Source organism: Elephas maximus, chromosome 13 (assembly GCF_024166365.1).
Source record: "Elephas maximus indicus isolate mEleMax1 chromosome 13, mEleMax1 primary haplotype, whole genome shotgun sequence".
NCBI classification, from domain to species: domain Eukaryota; kingdom Metazoa; phylum Chordata; class Mammalia; order Proboscidea; family Elephantidae; genus Elephas; species Elephas maximus.
The window spans coordinates 77,107,794-77,122,790 of record NC_064831.1 but is presented as its reverse complement, the minus strand read 5'-3'; the positions used below and the strand labels follow the sequence as shown (position 1 = coordinate 77,122,790).

The 14,997-nt window shown below is 51.0% G+C and overlaps 1 protein-coding gene across 1 annotated transcript; it reads left to right on the top strand.

The window, feature by feature from the left end:
- The first annotated feature begins 1,253 nt into the window (after nucleotides 1-1,253).
- On the top strand, nucleotides 1,254-12,132 carry AEN (apoptosis enhancing nuclease). The gene is made up of 4 exons (XM_049852543.1): nucleotides 1,254-1,330; nucleotides 5,770-6,373; nucleotides 8,447-8,647; nucleotides 9,719-12,132. Exons 2-4 carry the CDS (start codon nucleotides 5,834-5,836, stop codon nucleotides 9,896-9,898), a joined length of 921 nt encoding a protein of 306 aa, XP_049708500.1. The 5' UTR covers nucleotides 1,254-1,330; nucleotides 5,770-5,833; the 3' UTR covers nucleotides 9,899-12,132.
- Nucleotides 12,133-14,997: the final 2,865 nt, after the last annotated feature.

The following is a 14,997-nucleotide window of genomic DNA, read 5'->3' as shown; positions in this document are numbered from 1 at the left end:
TGGAATGGATTACACCTCAACGTAAAGAAAAAAATCCTCACAACTGGACCAATAAGCAACATCATGATAAATGGAGAAAAGACTGAGGTTGTCAAGGATTTCATTTTACTTGGATCCACAATCTATGCCCATGGAAGCAGCAGTCGAGAAATCAAAAGATGCATTGCACTGGGCAAATCTGCTGCAAAACACCTCTCTAAAGTGCTGAGAAGCAAAGATGTCACCTTGAGAACTAAAGTGTGCCTGACCCAAGTCATGGAATTTTTAGTTGCCTCATATGTGCACAAAAACTGGGCAAATAAATAAGAAAGAGTGAAGGAGAATTGATGCCTTTGAATTATATTGTTGGTGAAGAATATCGAATATACCATGGACTGGCAGAAGAACGAACAAATCTGTCTTGGAAGAAATACAGCCAGAATGCTCCTTAGAAGTGAGAGTGGCTAGACTCATCTCACATTCTTTGGACATGTTATCAGGAGGGACCAGTCCCTGGAGGACATCATGCTTGGTAAAGTTGAGGGTCAATGAAAAAGAGGAAGACCCTCAATGAGATGGATTGACAGAGCGGCTACAACAATGGGCTCAAGCACAGCCACTATTGTGAAGACGGCCCAGAACTGGGTAGTATTTTGAGCCCCGTTTTTTTGGCCCGGCCCAGCGCAGCCCAGCCCAGCCCAGCCCAGCTTGAACCAATGCGAAGGCACCTACCAACATAAGCATTATTTCACGAAATCCTCACATCACCTGGAGTGGTCCGTGTATTACTCCTAATCTGACTCTGTAAGTCACTGGTGGGAGGGGGAATAGGATCCCTGTTGGTGCAAAGGTTAAGGGCTCAGCTGCTAACAGAAAGGTGGATGGTTCAAACCCACCACCTGCTCCATAGGAGAAATGTGCAGTTTGCTTCCGTAAAGATTTACAGCCGACGAAACCGTATAGGGCAGTTCTACTCTGTCCTATGAGAAGTCGGAATCGACTAGAACGTCTGGTTTTCAGAGTTTACAGGCGTCCAGCTCCCGACCCTGGGGACGTAGGTGGGAGCCGGCAGGTTGGAGGAGCCCAAGCTTCTCTTCCCGCGGTTAAAAATCTCCCGCCAGCGCGGCCGGCGTAGGGGCAAAGCCACACCCCTTTCGGGAATCTCCTCCCTTTCTGCAGTCTTACGCCCACTCCAGAGAGGCAAGCTCTTGACCAATCAGAAGAGGCTTTAGGCGGGCGCTGCTGTTCAGCGAGCCAATCGGCAGGCAGTCGGAGCCGGGCTTGCCCGGGCATGTGGCAGCTGCCGGTCCGGGGTCCACGTGCGGGCAGGAAGAGACGTAGGGGACGTTAGGTGAGTTGTAGGGGTTACGCACTCGGAGCCGGCACCGGGTGGGCGGCGCGGAGGGTGCCGGGCCGCGAGGCTCTGTGCGGCCGTGTCCGTCCTCGGCCTGCGGCGGGCGGTGCCCAAGCTCAGTCAGCCCAGTTCTCTGGGCCGGCGAGGTTGCAGGCCGGGGCCCCGGCCCTGCTTCTGCCCGGCCCCTGGCCTGCTCCTGTGGTCCCGGGGCTGAGGGGGCCAGCGCTGGGCAACGGGACGCGCGGCCTGGCGGGGCTGGCGTGGCCGCCGCGGCCCGTGGGCAACACGCGAGTCCTTCCCTGGGTGAGGTCAGGCCTGCCTCGCGTCGCTCCTCGGAGAAGGCCGGCCAGAGGAGATCCTGCGGAGCTCTGCTCGCACTTTTTTAATCCCTCGAACTTTTTAATGTCACGGGGACCTTCATCGAGCCAGATGGTCTCAAATTTGGGTGCTTTTCAGAATCATAGGTTCCGGGGTCGCGCCAGCTCTAGTTTAAAATACAGATTCTCAGGCCCATTTCCAAGAATGGCTGTTCAGAATGGCCTGGAAACAAGCGTCCTAAATGTTTCCGGTAATTAACTGCGTTGGGGGAGCCCTTAACCTAGTTCAAAGGCCTCCGATTATGGGGAAGGGACGTCCCTTGCCCCGGTTCGTTAGGCTCTTGAGTGCCAGAGCAGGGTCTAGAGCTGCCCTTCTGATCAGCCAGCAGGTTGGTAACCCCGAAGCCACTGGCGGTTTTTGTATTCTGGTTCCTTTGGGGCCCTTGCTCTAGGGACTCTGCTGCTGGGGCCTTTCTCTTGGGCGAGGGACCCTGCCCAAAGACCCAGAGGGCTCGGTTCGGCTGGAGAAAGAGATTTGTTTTTGTCCTTGTTGAAACAGTTTTGATTTTTGAGAGAAACTTCTTTACAGCTTCGCTTGAGAACTTTTGGTTGTGACATTTGGCAGCAAGGTCTGGGCATATAGAAAAGGTTGCCGTCATCCCGTGAAATATGAGACCATAGAAGCCTTTTTTCAGGGAATCCTAATTTCTGGCTTTGACACCCTGCCAGCATAGTCTGGAGGGCCACCAACTGGAGTCCCAGACTCAGCTCCAGACCTACAGAGCCCTCTCCCAGAGAACGGAAAGGGAAATATTATCTCCCTAACACAAATCAATTATTAGAAGGGTCAGTTTTGTTCTTCCCATTGCTGGGCTAAGGCAAGTGGAGATTCTGTATTTGTCAGCTCTAAGATGTGACTCACCAATGCGAAGAAGTGGGTTACGTATTAAGAGAACTTTTAAAAGGGAGAAAGAAGCCTTCTTGGGGAAGGGACAAGCAAGCAGGGTGGATGAGTCAGGATGGGTCATCATATCTTGCCCTGGCCTCGGGTGTCTGAGCCCTGCTCATGCAAACAGTGACATCATCCAAACCCCATCCGGTCACCAAATCCTGGCATCTTACTTCATATCCCACCCCCTTCCCATTTCTCTTAACCGTTTCAAGACCCAGTTATTTTCTGCTTTGGATTTTTTATTGGTAGGTAGTATGGATTTTCCTGCCCCCCTCCAACAATCCTACCCTCTGAGTCCCGAGGGACATAGTTGCCCCACTAATATTACCCCAGATGCTCCCTGGAGTTAAAGGGACATATGATGATGTCCCAAAGAAAAATTTTCAAAATTTCTCTTTCTCCAACCAGACATACACACACCTCATACAACACCTTGTAGAAATAGTAATTTGTGGTACGTGCCTGTTTTTTCAGTTTCAAACAGTCATCAGGGCCCCTGCCTTGCAGCAGCATGCACTATTGGCGGGAAAGCAGCTTCCCAATGAACCTGAGGTGGGAAAAGTGGGTGGGCAACTGGATATTCCAACTGTCATGAAATGGTTTTAATTCTTAGTGTTCTTGTCTTGTCCTGACCTCCCTGTAAAGGCAGTTATGATCCTGTTGCCCTCCAGTCTGTTCTCCGGCTTTCTACCAACTCTTAATTCAGCCCTTAATTTTCTGCTTCTGTTTCTGTTTCTGTGGATAGACTGAACTCCTAAGAGTCCAGGATCCATCATAGTAATTCTGTGCCCAGCACCTGGCACAGAGTCAAGGAGACCCCAGAGAGCCTTGCTGTGGCATTGGAGAAAGGGGTGTTCCAGAAGGGCTGCCTGGGGGATGCAGAGCAGCAGCCATGTCTGAAGGGGAAGCTGGGTAGGAAGTGAGGGAGGAGGGAGGTCTGTGGGTGGGAGGGTAGTGAGTCCGGGGGGCAGCACTGGCCTGGGGAGAGCTGGTTACCAACCGTTTGCTAGAGTGGGAGCCTCTCAGGGAAAAGAGTGATGGTTATTGTGCCCCACTATAGATAATAATATGCAGATCCCAGCACATATATTGTGTCCTTTCATCTCTGGACAGCAAGGGAGGTGGTGGTGTTAGGTGCTGTCGAGTCGGTTCTGACTCATAGCGACCCTATGCACAGCAGAACGAAACACTGCCTGGTCCAGCGCCATTCTTAAAATTGTTGCTATGCTTAAGCTCGTTGTTGCAGCCACTGTGTCAGTCCACCTCATTGAGGGTCTTCTTTTCCGCTGACCCTGTACTTTGCCAAGCACGATGTCCTTCTCCAGGTCCTGGTCCCTTCTGACAACATGTCCAAAGTATGGAAGACGCAGTCTCGCCATCCTTGCTTCTAAGGAGCATTCTGGTTGTACCTCTTGCAAGACAGATTTGTTTGTTCTTTTGGCAGTCCATGTATATTCAGTATTCTTCGCCAACACCACAATTGAAAGGCATCCATTCTTCTTCGGTCTTCCTTATTCATCGTCCAGCTTTCACATGCATATGATGCGATTGAAAATACCATGGCATTTTTTTTGGGTCAGGTGCACTTTGTCTTCAAGGTGACATCCCTGCCTTTCAAAACTTTAAAGAGGTCTTTTGCAGCACATTTACCCAATGCAACATGTCCATTGATTTCTTGACTGCTGCTTCCATGACTGTTGATTGTGGATCCAAGTAAAATGAAATTCTTGACAACTTCAATCTTTTCTCCGTTTGTCATGATGTTGCTCATTGGTCCAGTTGTGAGGATTTTTGTTTTCTTTATGTTGAGGTGCAACCCATACTGAAGGCTGTGGTCTTTGATTTTCATTAGTGAGTGCTTCAAGTCCTCTTCACTTTCAGCAAGGAAGGTTGTGTCCTCTGCATAATGCAGGTTGCTAATGAGTCTTCCTCCAATCCTGATGCCCCTTCTTCATTTAGTCCAGCTTCTCGGATTATTTGCTCAGCATACAGATTGAATAGGTATGGTGAAAGAATACAAGGGAGGTATAGGCCCTTTTTGCATGCCCCAAAACTGAAGCTCAGCAGTTTAGAGCTGAGTTAAACCCGGCTCTGCCTGATATTTTCAAAACCCTGGTTTTCTGCTCTGTTAAAAATGACCTGGTGCAAAAGTGTCCCCTGAAGCCATCTTAAAACCAAGCAGTAATTTAGCTTAGCTTGTGAAAAAAGCCTGCCTTGGGCGTTATGCTCTTTTAATAGCTGTTTGGGATCAAACTGACAGGAATCTTAGGGGGCAGTGAGTTTATGTTAATGAGGGAGGAACAACTCAGAAAAGGAGGGTGAGAATGGTTGCAGAGCTTGAAGAATGTAGTCAGTGTTGCTAAACGGCACCTGTAGAAACCATTGAATTGGTGTATCTTTTGCTGTGTGTATTCTGAACAACAACACAAATTTATTAAAAAAAAAAAAAGAACTGGTAGATTTAGCATAGCAAATAAGGTAGACTTTCCAAGCTGGGGATGTGGCTGTTTGGAGAACATTGCAGAGGGTTTGCAAACTCACATGAACTTCAAACATTTCCTCTGAGCAGTGATGTGCCAAAGCTGGGTATGTCTGTCTCTTCCCAACCCAGCTTTCAGGGATGGGGAGCTTGTGATCATGGTGGGAGTGAACCACAGAATGCTGCTGACACTACAGTTGGGGACTTTGGTTTTTGTTTTTTTTAATGGGATTGTATGCATACTCTTTCTTTAGCCTTTAGTTTCCCGTAACCATACCTCTATCAAAATTGGTGGTGGTAACAATGTTGGCGGTCAGGCACGGCTTGGAGGTTGAGAGCTCGGGCTTTGGGCTGCCTGGGGTCCTGTCAGGTTTTGTCTCTTACTAATTGGGCAAGTTGCTCTCTCTCTTTAAAGCCTGTTTCCTTACCTGTGAAATTAGGATAGTAATAATACTGTATTACAGTTGTTGGGAAGATTGGGTGATTTTATGCAAAGTACTTAAAACAGTGTGCTGCACATGGTATTTACTGTATAAGTGCAATTATTACTAAAAATCGGTCCTCTTTTAGTCTCGGAGCCAAGAGATAAAGTGTAGGGCAGCCTGGCAGGGAGGCACTGCTGGGGGGGAGGGCCTGCTGGCCTGCACACTCCTCACCCAGCCCTTCGGCCTGCATCTTCTCTCTCCAGGGTGCTGCCCCGTTGGAAGATCACCCTCCAGGATTCCCTTGCCCAGAGCCAGGAGTGGGCTGAGATGGTGCCTCGGGAAGCCCCCGAATCTGCCCAGTGCCTGTGCCCTCCCCTCGCCAGCCCAAATGCCAAGGATATGCTTCGGAGAAGGCACAAGAGGAGGAGCCGGCAGCACCAGCGGTTCATGGCACGGAAAGCCTTGCTGCAGGAGCAGGGGCTGCTGAGCATGCCTCCGGAGCCAAGGTTCTCCCCATCGCCCACGCCGTCAGAGGCTCCGCCAGGTGCTGCAGCCACCAGCAGTGGGGGTCCTCGTCCACATGCTGAGTCTGGCAGCACCTCATGCAGCAGAGAGCCAGCCCCCAAAAGCTGCGCCTGGCCCTTGCCTAGCAAGTTCGTGGCCATTGACTGTGAGATGGTGGGCACGGGGCCCTGTGGACGGGTGAGCGAGCTAGCCCGCTGCTCTGTGGTGAGTTACCATGGCGACGTGCTCTATGACAAATATATCCGGCCTGAGATGCCCATAGTGGACTACCGCACCCGCTGGAGCGGCATCACTCAGCATCACATGCACAAGGCCATCCCCTTCCGGGTGGCCCAGAAAGAGGTGAGGACAGGGTTGGCAGGGCCCTGCCCTGAGCAGGCTGCTGGCATGTTTGGGGCAGTGTGATGGGCAGGGAAAAGGAACCCTGGGTTTGAGTCGCCACTTTGCCATTGTGGGCTGAGAGACCTTGGGAAAGTTACTTTTCTAAATAATAGATCCCTTTCCTATAGAATAGGACAAATAAAAATCCTGACCCTATCTGCTTATAGGAGTCCCTGGGTGGTGGGCTGGGCCACTAACAGAAAGGGTGGAGCTTATTGTGAAGTGGTAGAAGGAGAGTTGTCTGAAAAGAGAAGGAAAGTTGTGATACTGGATGTGTGTGGGTGTGGCTATGACATACCCCGTGAACTGAGGTCGCTGGGCAGCGTTTGAGGTGTCTGCGGTGTTTGAGGTGTGTGCGTTTTGTGTTATTCCCACATTGCTCAGGTCAGCTGGGTGCAGATCTCTCCGTTCACCTAGTGTCGCTCAGGGATGAAATTGTGCATAAGCCAAGGTGAAATCTGCAGTTGTCTCAGATGGTGTCCTAATATAGCTATCACTTTGGACAAATTTGCATTTTCAAAACAAGTGTCACAGCAGAACCGAGTTTTTAACAAGGCTCCTGAGTTATTCCTGGGATTAGGTAAGCTTGGGAGATATTGGTATATATTATCTGTTGTCCTATTTTTCCATTACGTCGCAAACATTTCTTTCAAAAGATTTAGAAATTATTTATCAAGCAGGCTAATCAGAAATAGAAACAACCGAAGGGAGGCCCATGGTGAATCCTGTAGCCCTTGGTCACTTCTGTCTGCCCAGTTGGTGGTGCTCCCAAAAGCAGAGCCACTGAAGTCTTAAATTCATCTCTTCTGTCAACTCTGGGGTTAGCAATAAACCATGTGTCTCCAGCAGAGGGCGTGGGAGGCTAGTGGCTGACGATAAGGAGAGCCTGAGCCCAGCAGAGAGGCCTGGGGTGAGGGGGTTGGTGCTGGCCGATGGGCTGGGATGTGGCCTCCTTGGGGTCTGAGGAGGGCCCCAAGCAGGGAGGAGAGGAACACGTGTGTGCAGAAGGCAGGAGGACAGGTTAGAGGGTGATGTAGGAGTCTGCACAGCAGAGGGGGAGGCTGAGGGGCTGAAAACTGAGGGTCTGTTAATATTGTTAGCTGCTGCCATCGAGTCGATTCCGAGTCATGGTGACCCCATGTGTGTCAGAGTAGAGCTGTGCTCCATAGGGTTTTCAGTTGCTGTAATGTTCTGGAAGTAACTCTTCAGGCCTTTCGTCCATGGTGCCACTGAGTGGGTTTGAACCACCAACCTTTTGGTTAGTAGCTGAGCATGAACCATTAGTACCATTAGTACCCCCCACTCCTAGTGCCAGGCACAGGTCTATTGACTTGACCCAGCAGGTCTTTACTGGTCACCTGCTGGGTGCTGGGCTTTCATTGGAGCCTCACTATCAAGTCAAACATGGTTCCCCCACTCACAGAGTTGACGGTGGGGGATGGAGAGTAGAGATTCTGAGAGCTGGATGTGTAATTAGAAAATGGGATGGCTCCCCTGAAGGAGAGAGCAGGTGCTGAGATAGAACAATGGAGTTCCTAATTTAGAGGGGTAGGGGGAGTCATGGAGAGGGCACCTGAGGAGGTGACGTTCACCTGAGACCTGCAGTGTGCTAGGAGTTGGGTGAAGAGTGGGGTGGGGTGGGGTGGGATGGGAGGTGAGGTCCTCCAGGCTGAGAGAGCGGAACTGTCCAGCAGGAGGCTCTTACAACTAATTGGAAGACCTAGCCGTCTGTGACCCTCTCTAATCCCCACCCTACACTGGGGGATGCAGTTGGGGGCATTCTCTTTTCACAGGGGCAGAAACTAAAGTGCAGAGAACTTGAGTCTGCCCATGGTTATAAGCTAGTACGTAGAAGGGCCTGGATTCAAACTCAGGGCAGCTTGGTTGATGGTGGAGCTCATGGTCTCTCCACTCGGGGCTGCCTCCTCTGGAGAGACCCAGGCACCAAATGGTCAGGGAGCTCAGGATGGATCCCTCCGCTCTGTGCCAGCCTGACAATGGAGCTTGCCTGGCCTCTCCTTCCTCCCCCTGCAGATCCTTAAGCTCCTGAAGGGCAAGGTGGTGGTGGGCCATGCCCTGCACAATGACTTCCGGGCCCTCAAGTACGTCCACCCTCGGAGCCAGACCCGCGATACCACTTATGTTCCAAGCCTTCTCAGCCCACCTGGCCTCCACTCCCGGGCCCGGGTCTCCCTGAAGGACCTGGCCCTGCAGCTGCTGCACAAGAAGATCCAGGTGTGTGGTGCACTGGCGGTTGGGAGGGAGTCGGAAGGACAGCATATGTTCAGTGCTGGGCCTGGCAGCCATGGCCATAGACCAGGTGAGCCGTGCCCAGGGCTTTGCGCCTGTGCCTCCAGCCTCCTGTCATTCTTCCGTCCCCAGTCCAGGTGCAGGGCACTTGGCATAAAGCACAGGTTTCCCGCTTGTGCAGGTAGCCGTGGGTGTTCTCTCTCCACCATCCTTCTTCCCCAGTGTGTATTACAACAAACAGCCACATTCTTCCAGATCTGTCCTCCACCCAGCTTCTCACTCTGTCCCTGCATTTGCGACCAGGATGGAAGCCATCAGGCAGGGGTAGCTAGGAACTCATGCTTCTACTGTGTTTTACATACTGTCTTAGTCCAGGTTCTCCAGAGAAACAGAACCAGTAAGATAGATACATAGAGAGAGAGAGAGATTTGTTTTAAGGAATTGGCTCGTGAGTTGTAGGCACTGACAAGCCCAAAATCCACAGGTCAGGCAATAGGCTGAAAACAGTCTTGTGTCCAAAATTTAGAGGTGATACAGCAAGATGGAAATTCCGGCAGGATGTTTATTTCCCTTGGGAAACTTTGTTTTTGCACTTAAGGCTTTTACCTGACTGGATGAGGCCTACCCACATTTTGGAGGTTAATTTGCTTAAGAGCAGCTGACTTAAATTTTAATCACATGTAAATATCTTCATAGCAACATCATGGAGCAGTGTTTGCCCAAACAGCCAGGCACCATAGCCTAGCCAAGTCAAACGAACAATCACACCTACATTATTCCAAGCTTTCTAACAAGTCCTTGAAGTAGCTTTTCACCCTGTTTTACATTTGAGGAAACTGAGCCTTAGAGACAATTGAAGGCTTGTGGTATGGCTGAGATTCAAGTTCCTTTCTATAAGACCCATGCCCTTTCGCCGTACCAAGCTCTGCACCCCTTGTGGGGATATGTGTTCCTGGATCTGTACAAAGCCCAGGGAGGCAGGCCTTGTTTCTTGCGCCAGTGGGGGCGTCTCTCACCAGGGACTGCCCGCACTGAAGTGTTGGCTCTTGCCCGCAGGTGGGCCACCGTGGGCACTCGTCGGTGGAAGATGCCATGACAGCCATGGAGCTCTACCGGCTGGTGGAGGTGCCATGGGAGCAGCAAGAGGCCAGCAGCGCCTGGGCCCACCCCGAGGACAGAGAGCCTGACAGCAGCACAGACGTGGAGCAGTACATGGAGGACCAGTACTGGCCGTAGGACCTGGCCCCAGGCAGCGGAGGAGGGGTGGGACAGGCACAGGACAGAAGGGAGTAAGGATGAGGAGAGGCTCCCGGCTGCCTTCCATGTGTACGTGTGGGAAGTAGGGGCCAGGAGGGCACGGGGCAGCTCATCCTGGGCAGGACAGGATGCCACCAGCCAGCCCTGAGAGTCAGGAGTTGGGGCCATTGTCTGTCCTCTTGACTCACTCTGCCACAGCTCAGCCCTCTGCTGGTTTTCTCCTTGGGTCGTATGGTTTGCCTAATGGCACTTTACAGATGCCATGGAGATGTCGGGTGGACTTTTCCTGGGCCTATCCGGAATTGGGGATATGCCAACATTGTCCCAGGCTGTCACTGGCCTTCCCTCTCCCTCCACCAACCAGGTCTCCTAAGGTTACCGTGCTGTGCCATCTAAAGAGATAATTCCCCCGGGGGGTGGGGCTGGGAATGTCACTATCTAGTATCCAGGAGCTTCCTTGGTGACTTGGAGTAAAGTTCTGTTCTTGTCATTGCCACCTACCTCCTCCTCCAGAGCCATTTTTGAGTTCAGAGTAAATACGCCATGAACTAATAGAGTTAAGGTCTCTGAAGAAGACGTTTCTTCCCCATCTCTCTGAACTGGAACTCTGGGTACAGCCAGTGTCACTTGGAGCACCACCATGTGGCTGTCACCTCCCTGCTAGGCTGTAGTGGAGTGGCCTCTGCCACAGGCTGCCCTTGAGTTGCTGCCCCTCATTTGGCATCGAAGTCAGCAGGCACAACTGGAGGAGGAGGAAAAGCAGACAGGCTTTGGATGAAGGCTGTGGCATGTTTATTTTGACCTATGTCAGGGATTGCCCCTGCCTGCCCAGCGCTAGGAGTCCCTGGGTGGTATAAACGGTTAATGTGCTTGGCTACTAACTGAAAGGTTGGAGGTTCAAGTCTACCCAGAGATGCCTTGGAAGAAAGGGCTGGCAATCTACTTCCAAAAACTCAGCCACTGAAAACCCTATGAAATGCAGTTCTGCTCTGACATACATGGGGACGCCATGAGTCAGAATTAACTTGACATCAGCTAGTTTGACTGGGTTTTGTTTGGGTACCCAGCACTAGGCTTTCATGAGCAGAAGCCTGAGAAACAAGACAGTGGTTTGAATTCTGGGGACTCTGAGACTGTCGTGGACTCTGTCCCCTATAGACAGTGCCTGCACTTGGGCTGCAGCCCTTAGGCGCTTTGACAATCACTGTGATTGTTGGATTTTCTCCTAATTTCTAAAAATATTTTCTGGATTTCATCCCCACTCCTCTCTCCTTTCCTTGTTTCCTTAGGGGCAGTTTGAGGGACTAGGGTAACCAAGAGCTCAGGTCACACAGACCCTGTTTCAAGCCCTGACTTTGCTTGCCACTTTGCTGGCCTTGAGACCTCATGCAAGTATGTAACTTCACTCTTGAGCCTGTTTCCTCATTTGTAGGATGGGGTGATGATACAACCTACCTCATAGGGTTGTTATGAGGAGTCAGTGCTGAGTGCTTACCACAGTGCGTGGCACGTGGTAAGCCTCAGTCAGTGTGAGCTGCTGTTTCTTTAAGGATTAGATTCAGCCTTTTCAGGAGGTTGAAAACCTGAACACTGAGCCCCTCAGGTTGGGCAGCCTTGGCCCAGATAGAGATGTTCTTGAAAATCCCAGCAGGTGGGGCCTGGGGTCAGGGCGAGACACAGCATGGAGGTTCAGGGGTTCTAACTGCTCTCCTCAGTGTTGTCTCTGGCCACCAGGGGCTGGTTTCTTGTCACTGTTCCACCACTGTGTGCAGGATAGATAAATAGAGGCGATAACAGTGGTTCTTCATATTGTTCCGGGCAAAGCAGAGGGGTCAGAAGGCAGACACTACTGAAAGGACACTACTCTGCTCTTCATTTGAGGAGCCAGCTCTGCGTGAACCCGGTGTCAGAAATGGTTTCCGGCAGAGTCCCTCCCTTTCAGCACACAGAGTAGGGAGCTGGGGGGGACCATTTCCTGCTGTTGGCCTGGCTTCAGGAATTTGTTCTGGAGTTCCTTAAGTCTGCAGCTGACACCAGATTCAAAGCTGAGCGGTTGCTTCTGTCCTTTGGAGTGTGGATTGAAGAGCTGATCCAGGCGGACGGAGCTGTGACCAGTGGGGAAATGGGTTGTACAGGGTTTAAAATCAACTTTGTTGTAAAACCCTCTGTTCTGGAATAAAACTCAATTGGGAAAGTGAGTGAAGTGGCCTTTTCTGTGATTCCTCAAGTGATAGGGTGGGAGGCTGACTTGATGGGGGGAGGGAAGCCTGGGGCACTAAGCCTTGTTGGGGGCACTGGCTCATGAGATGGCAGCTTTTTATGTGTATGTATTTTATAACTTGTACACCATTAGCGAAGCAGCCCTGGTGGAGCTAACCCAAAGATCGGTGGAGCTAACCCGAAGGTCAGTGGTTCAAACCCACCAGCTGCTCCACAGGAGAAAGATGTGGTAGTCTGCTTCCGTAAGGCAGTCTGCTTGTCTTGGAAACCCTTTGAGGCAGTTCTACTCTGTCTTGTAGGGTTGCTGTGAGTCAGAATTGACTGGACAACAGTGGGTTTTTTTGGGACACTGTTAGCATGGTTTTACATGTGTTAAACTGAACCCTATGCTATTGCCGATATCCACCTGTTTTTGCCCTATGATTTCCTGTGGTTTAATCTAGGGTATACAATTTAGAAATTATGCACACATTTTAGGGGGGTACGTGTCCAGCCAAGCTTGGAGACGACTGAATTGGAATCCAAAGGGCAGGTTGTATAAAGGGAGGAGTACTTCTTAGTGCCACTATGAGTCATCCACTTTACCTGTGCTGGGTGCTGGGGATCCAGAGAAGGCCACACCGTGGCCACCTTTGTACCTGCTAAGGCCGTGAGAGGTGGGCCAGCGGTGGCAGGAAGATGTTTCTTGCAGGGCTGAGAAATTTGCTGTCAGTGATCTGCTGTCACCTAGTGCAAGATTTGTGGACATTGGTTTGTGGCCGATGGATGAAGCCAGTTAAACTTGGAAGCATCGCCACTAGGAAGCCCCCGGAATCATCCCCCAGGCTGGAGTCAAGCTCCCTCTTCTAGGCTGTTATTCACCAGGGCCTGACTGTACCCAACATCGGAGCACGCAACACATCTGAAGACTCAACTAGCCTAGGCCGGTTTCTAGGTGCTGGGGGCTTAGCAGTGAACAAAACAAAGGATGGGGGAAACAGTAAATGAACAAGTAAAATAGGCAGCATTTCTCATACTGCTAACTGCTATAGAAAAATGAGGGTAGGGGCTAAGAAGTGCGATTTTAAATAGGTCAGGGAAGGTCTTGTTGCGAAACCTGTCAGAGAGGGAGCAAGCCAGAGCTACAAGCTTTCCAGACTGAGGGAAAAGCAAGTGCCTAAGCCCTGAGGCAGGAGTGTGCCAGGCCATTTGGTGAACAATGAAAAAGCCAGTGGGAGGGAAGCTGGTGGCATTACTGCCTGCCTTCAACCTGAAGGCACACCTGACTCCCTCAGCCCTCCAGCCATATGGAATCACAACTGAAGGAGGCCAGGAAGATCTGCTGATGGTGTGGGAGGAGCCACCATGTGAACAAGCAAAGGCCCTGGGTTTGGCTTTAAACCTAAGAGGACTCAAATGGGGTGGAGGTATAAGATGAGCCGGGAAAGGCCTGTAGGGCAGCTGAAAGAGGGCTCTGGAAACTGCCTGCGAGTTAAGGTTTGATTCTGTTGGATGATGGGAAACCACCGTAGGTTCTTGAGCGGAGAAGTGCCGAGACAAAGAGTCAGAGGTTAGATTTGGGAAAACTTAATCTTGTAGGTCTTGGAAGACAATTTAGAGCAGGGCAAGCGGTGGAGGCAGGAAGGCCTGGGAGAGGACTCCTGTGGCTACATGGGCCTGTGGCAGGTAAGGACCAGATAGGGTGCGCTGGGATGAGAAATGACAAGACTTGCAGGCAGTGCAGCGAAAAAGGAGGAGGTTTGGAGCTGATTCCAAGGAGCAAGCACAGGACCCTTGGGGGAACAAATTAGAGGGACGGGGATGCTTCTGTCAGACCTGAGGGGGCAAGTGAGTGGAGGTGGGGTCATGCAGCGGAAATGAGGGGGAGGTGAGAGGTGAGGGACTGGGCTGGGGTGTGGATGTGTGTGAACCACCACAGGACATTGGGGGTCCTATGCAGATTGTGGAAACAGAGCCCTTCATTGGGCCTTATTGATTAACTGGGGAAGATACACCAAAACATTCGCCAGCGCAACCACTTCCACATTTACAATTCAAAGACATAGATTACATTTTTCATGTCCTGCCACCACAGGGGCTTATTTTTTAAATGCGCATTCAAAAAAATTCACAGCAACTTTACCTCATCTTCCCCTACATCAGGGTAGCAAACTGTTACACGTTTGAAAACCTGAAAGCATTCAACCTGGCTGAATTCAAGCCAAGTTTGCTCACTCTGGCTGGGCACCGAAAATAACCTCTTATACCTCCAACTGGAACCCACTGAACAACAGGAAAGATGCCTTTTCATTTACACATAACCCGGGATTTGGTTCTGCTTTTGAGACTTGTGAAGTCAGATGTCCCACTTGGTGAACACACCATGTTCCTTTCCAACCCACCAAATCTGAGGCTGATCACTGCTGGTTTCATGTAGTTCTGAGGGTAGGAGGCAGGTATGGAGGCTCTCAACTCATTGTTGTTGAAAGCTCACCACAGTATACTTTCGGCTTTTTTTTTAAAAAATAGGAATTTGTAAAGCTTTAGTGCTCTTCCACTCAGACTCACCAAGTCCCAGCGCACCGTCAGTACTCAGCCTGCAGCAGCCTGTACTGGTTGGGCACCGGTGCTAGTCCCCCCAGTGATGATGGTGGGCAGGGAGGTTCCAGACCAGCAGACCTCGAGGGTCAGAGTCTGCCCCAGGCCCTGGCAGGGAACTGAAACGCATCTCCAGACACCAGTGAAGCATGACACTACGAGAAGAGTCTCCTCTGGGCACCTTTGGTTCAGTCTGGCTGTGTTGGTGGGCATTTTCCTCATTGGAAGCTGATCCTAGTTTCGCCCCACTTGTAACTCATTTGTATACTCAATAAATACCA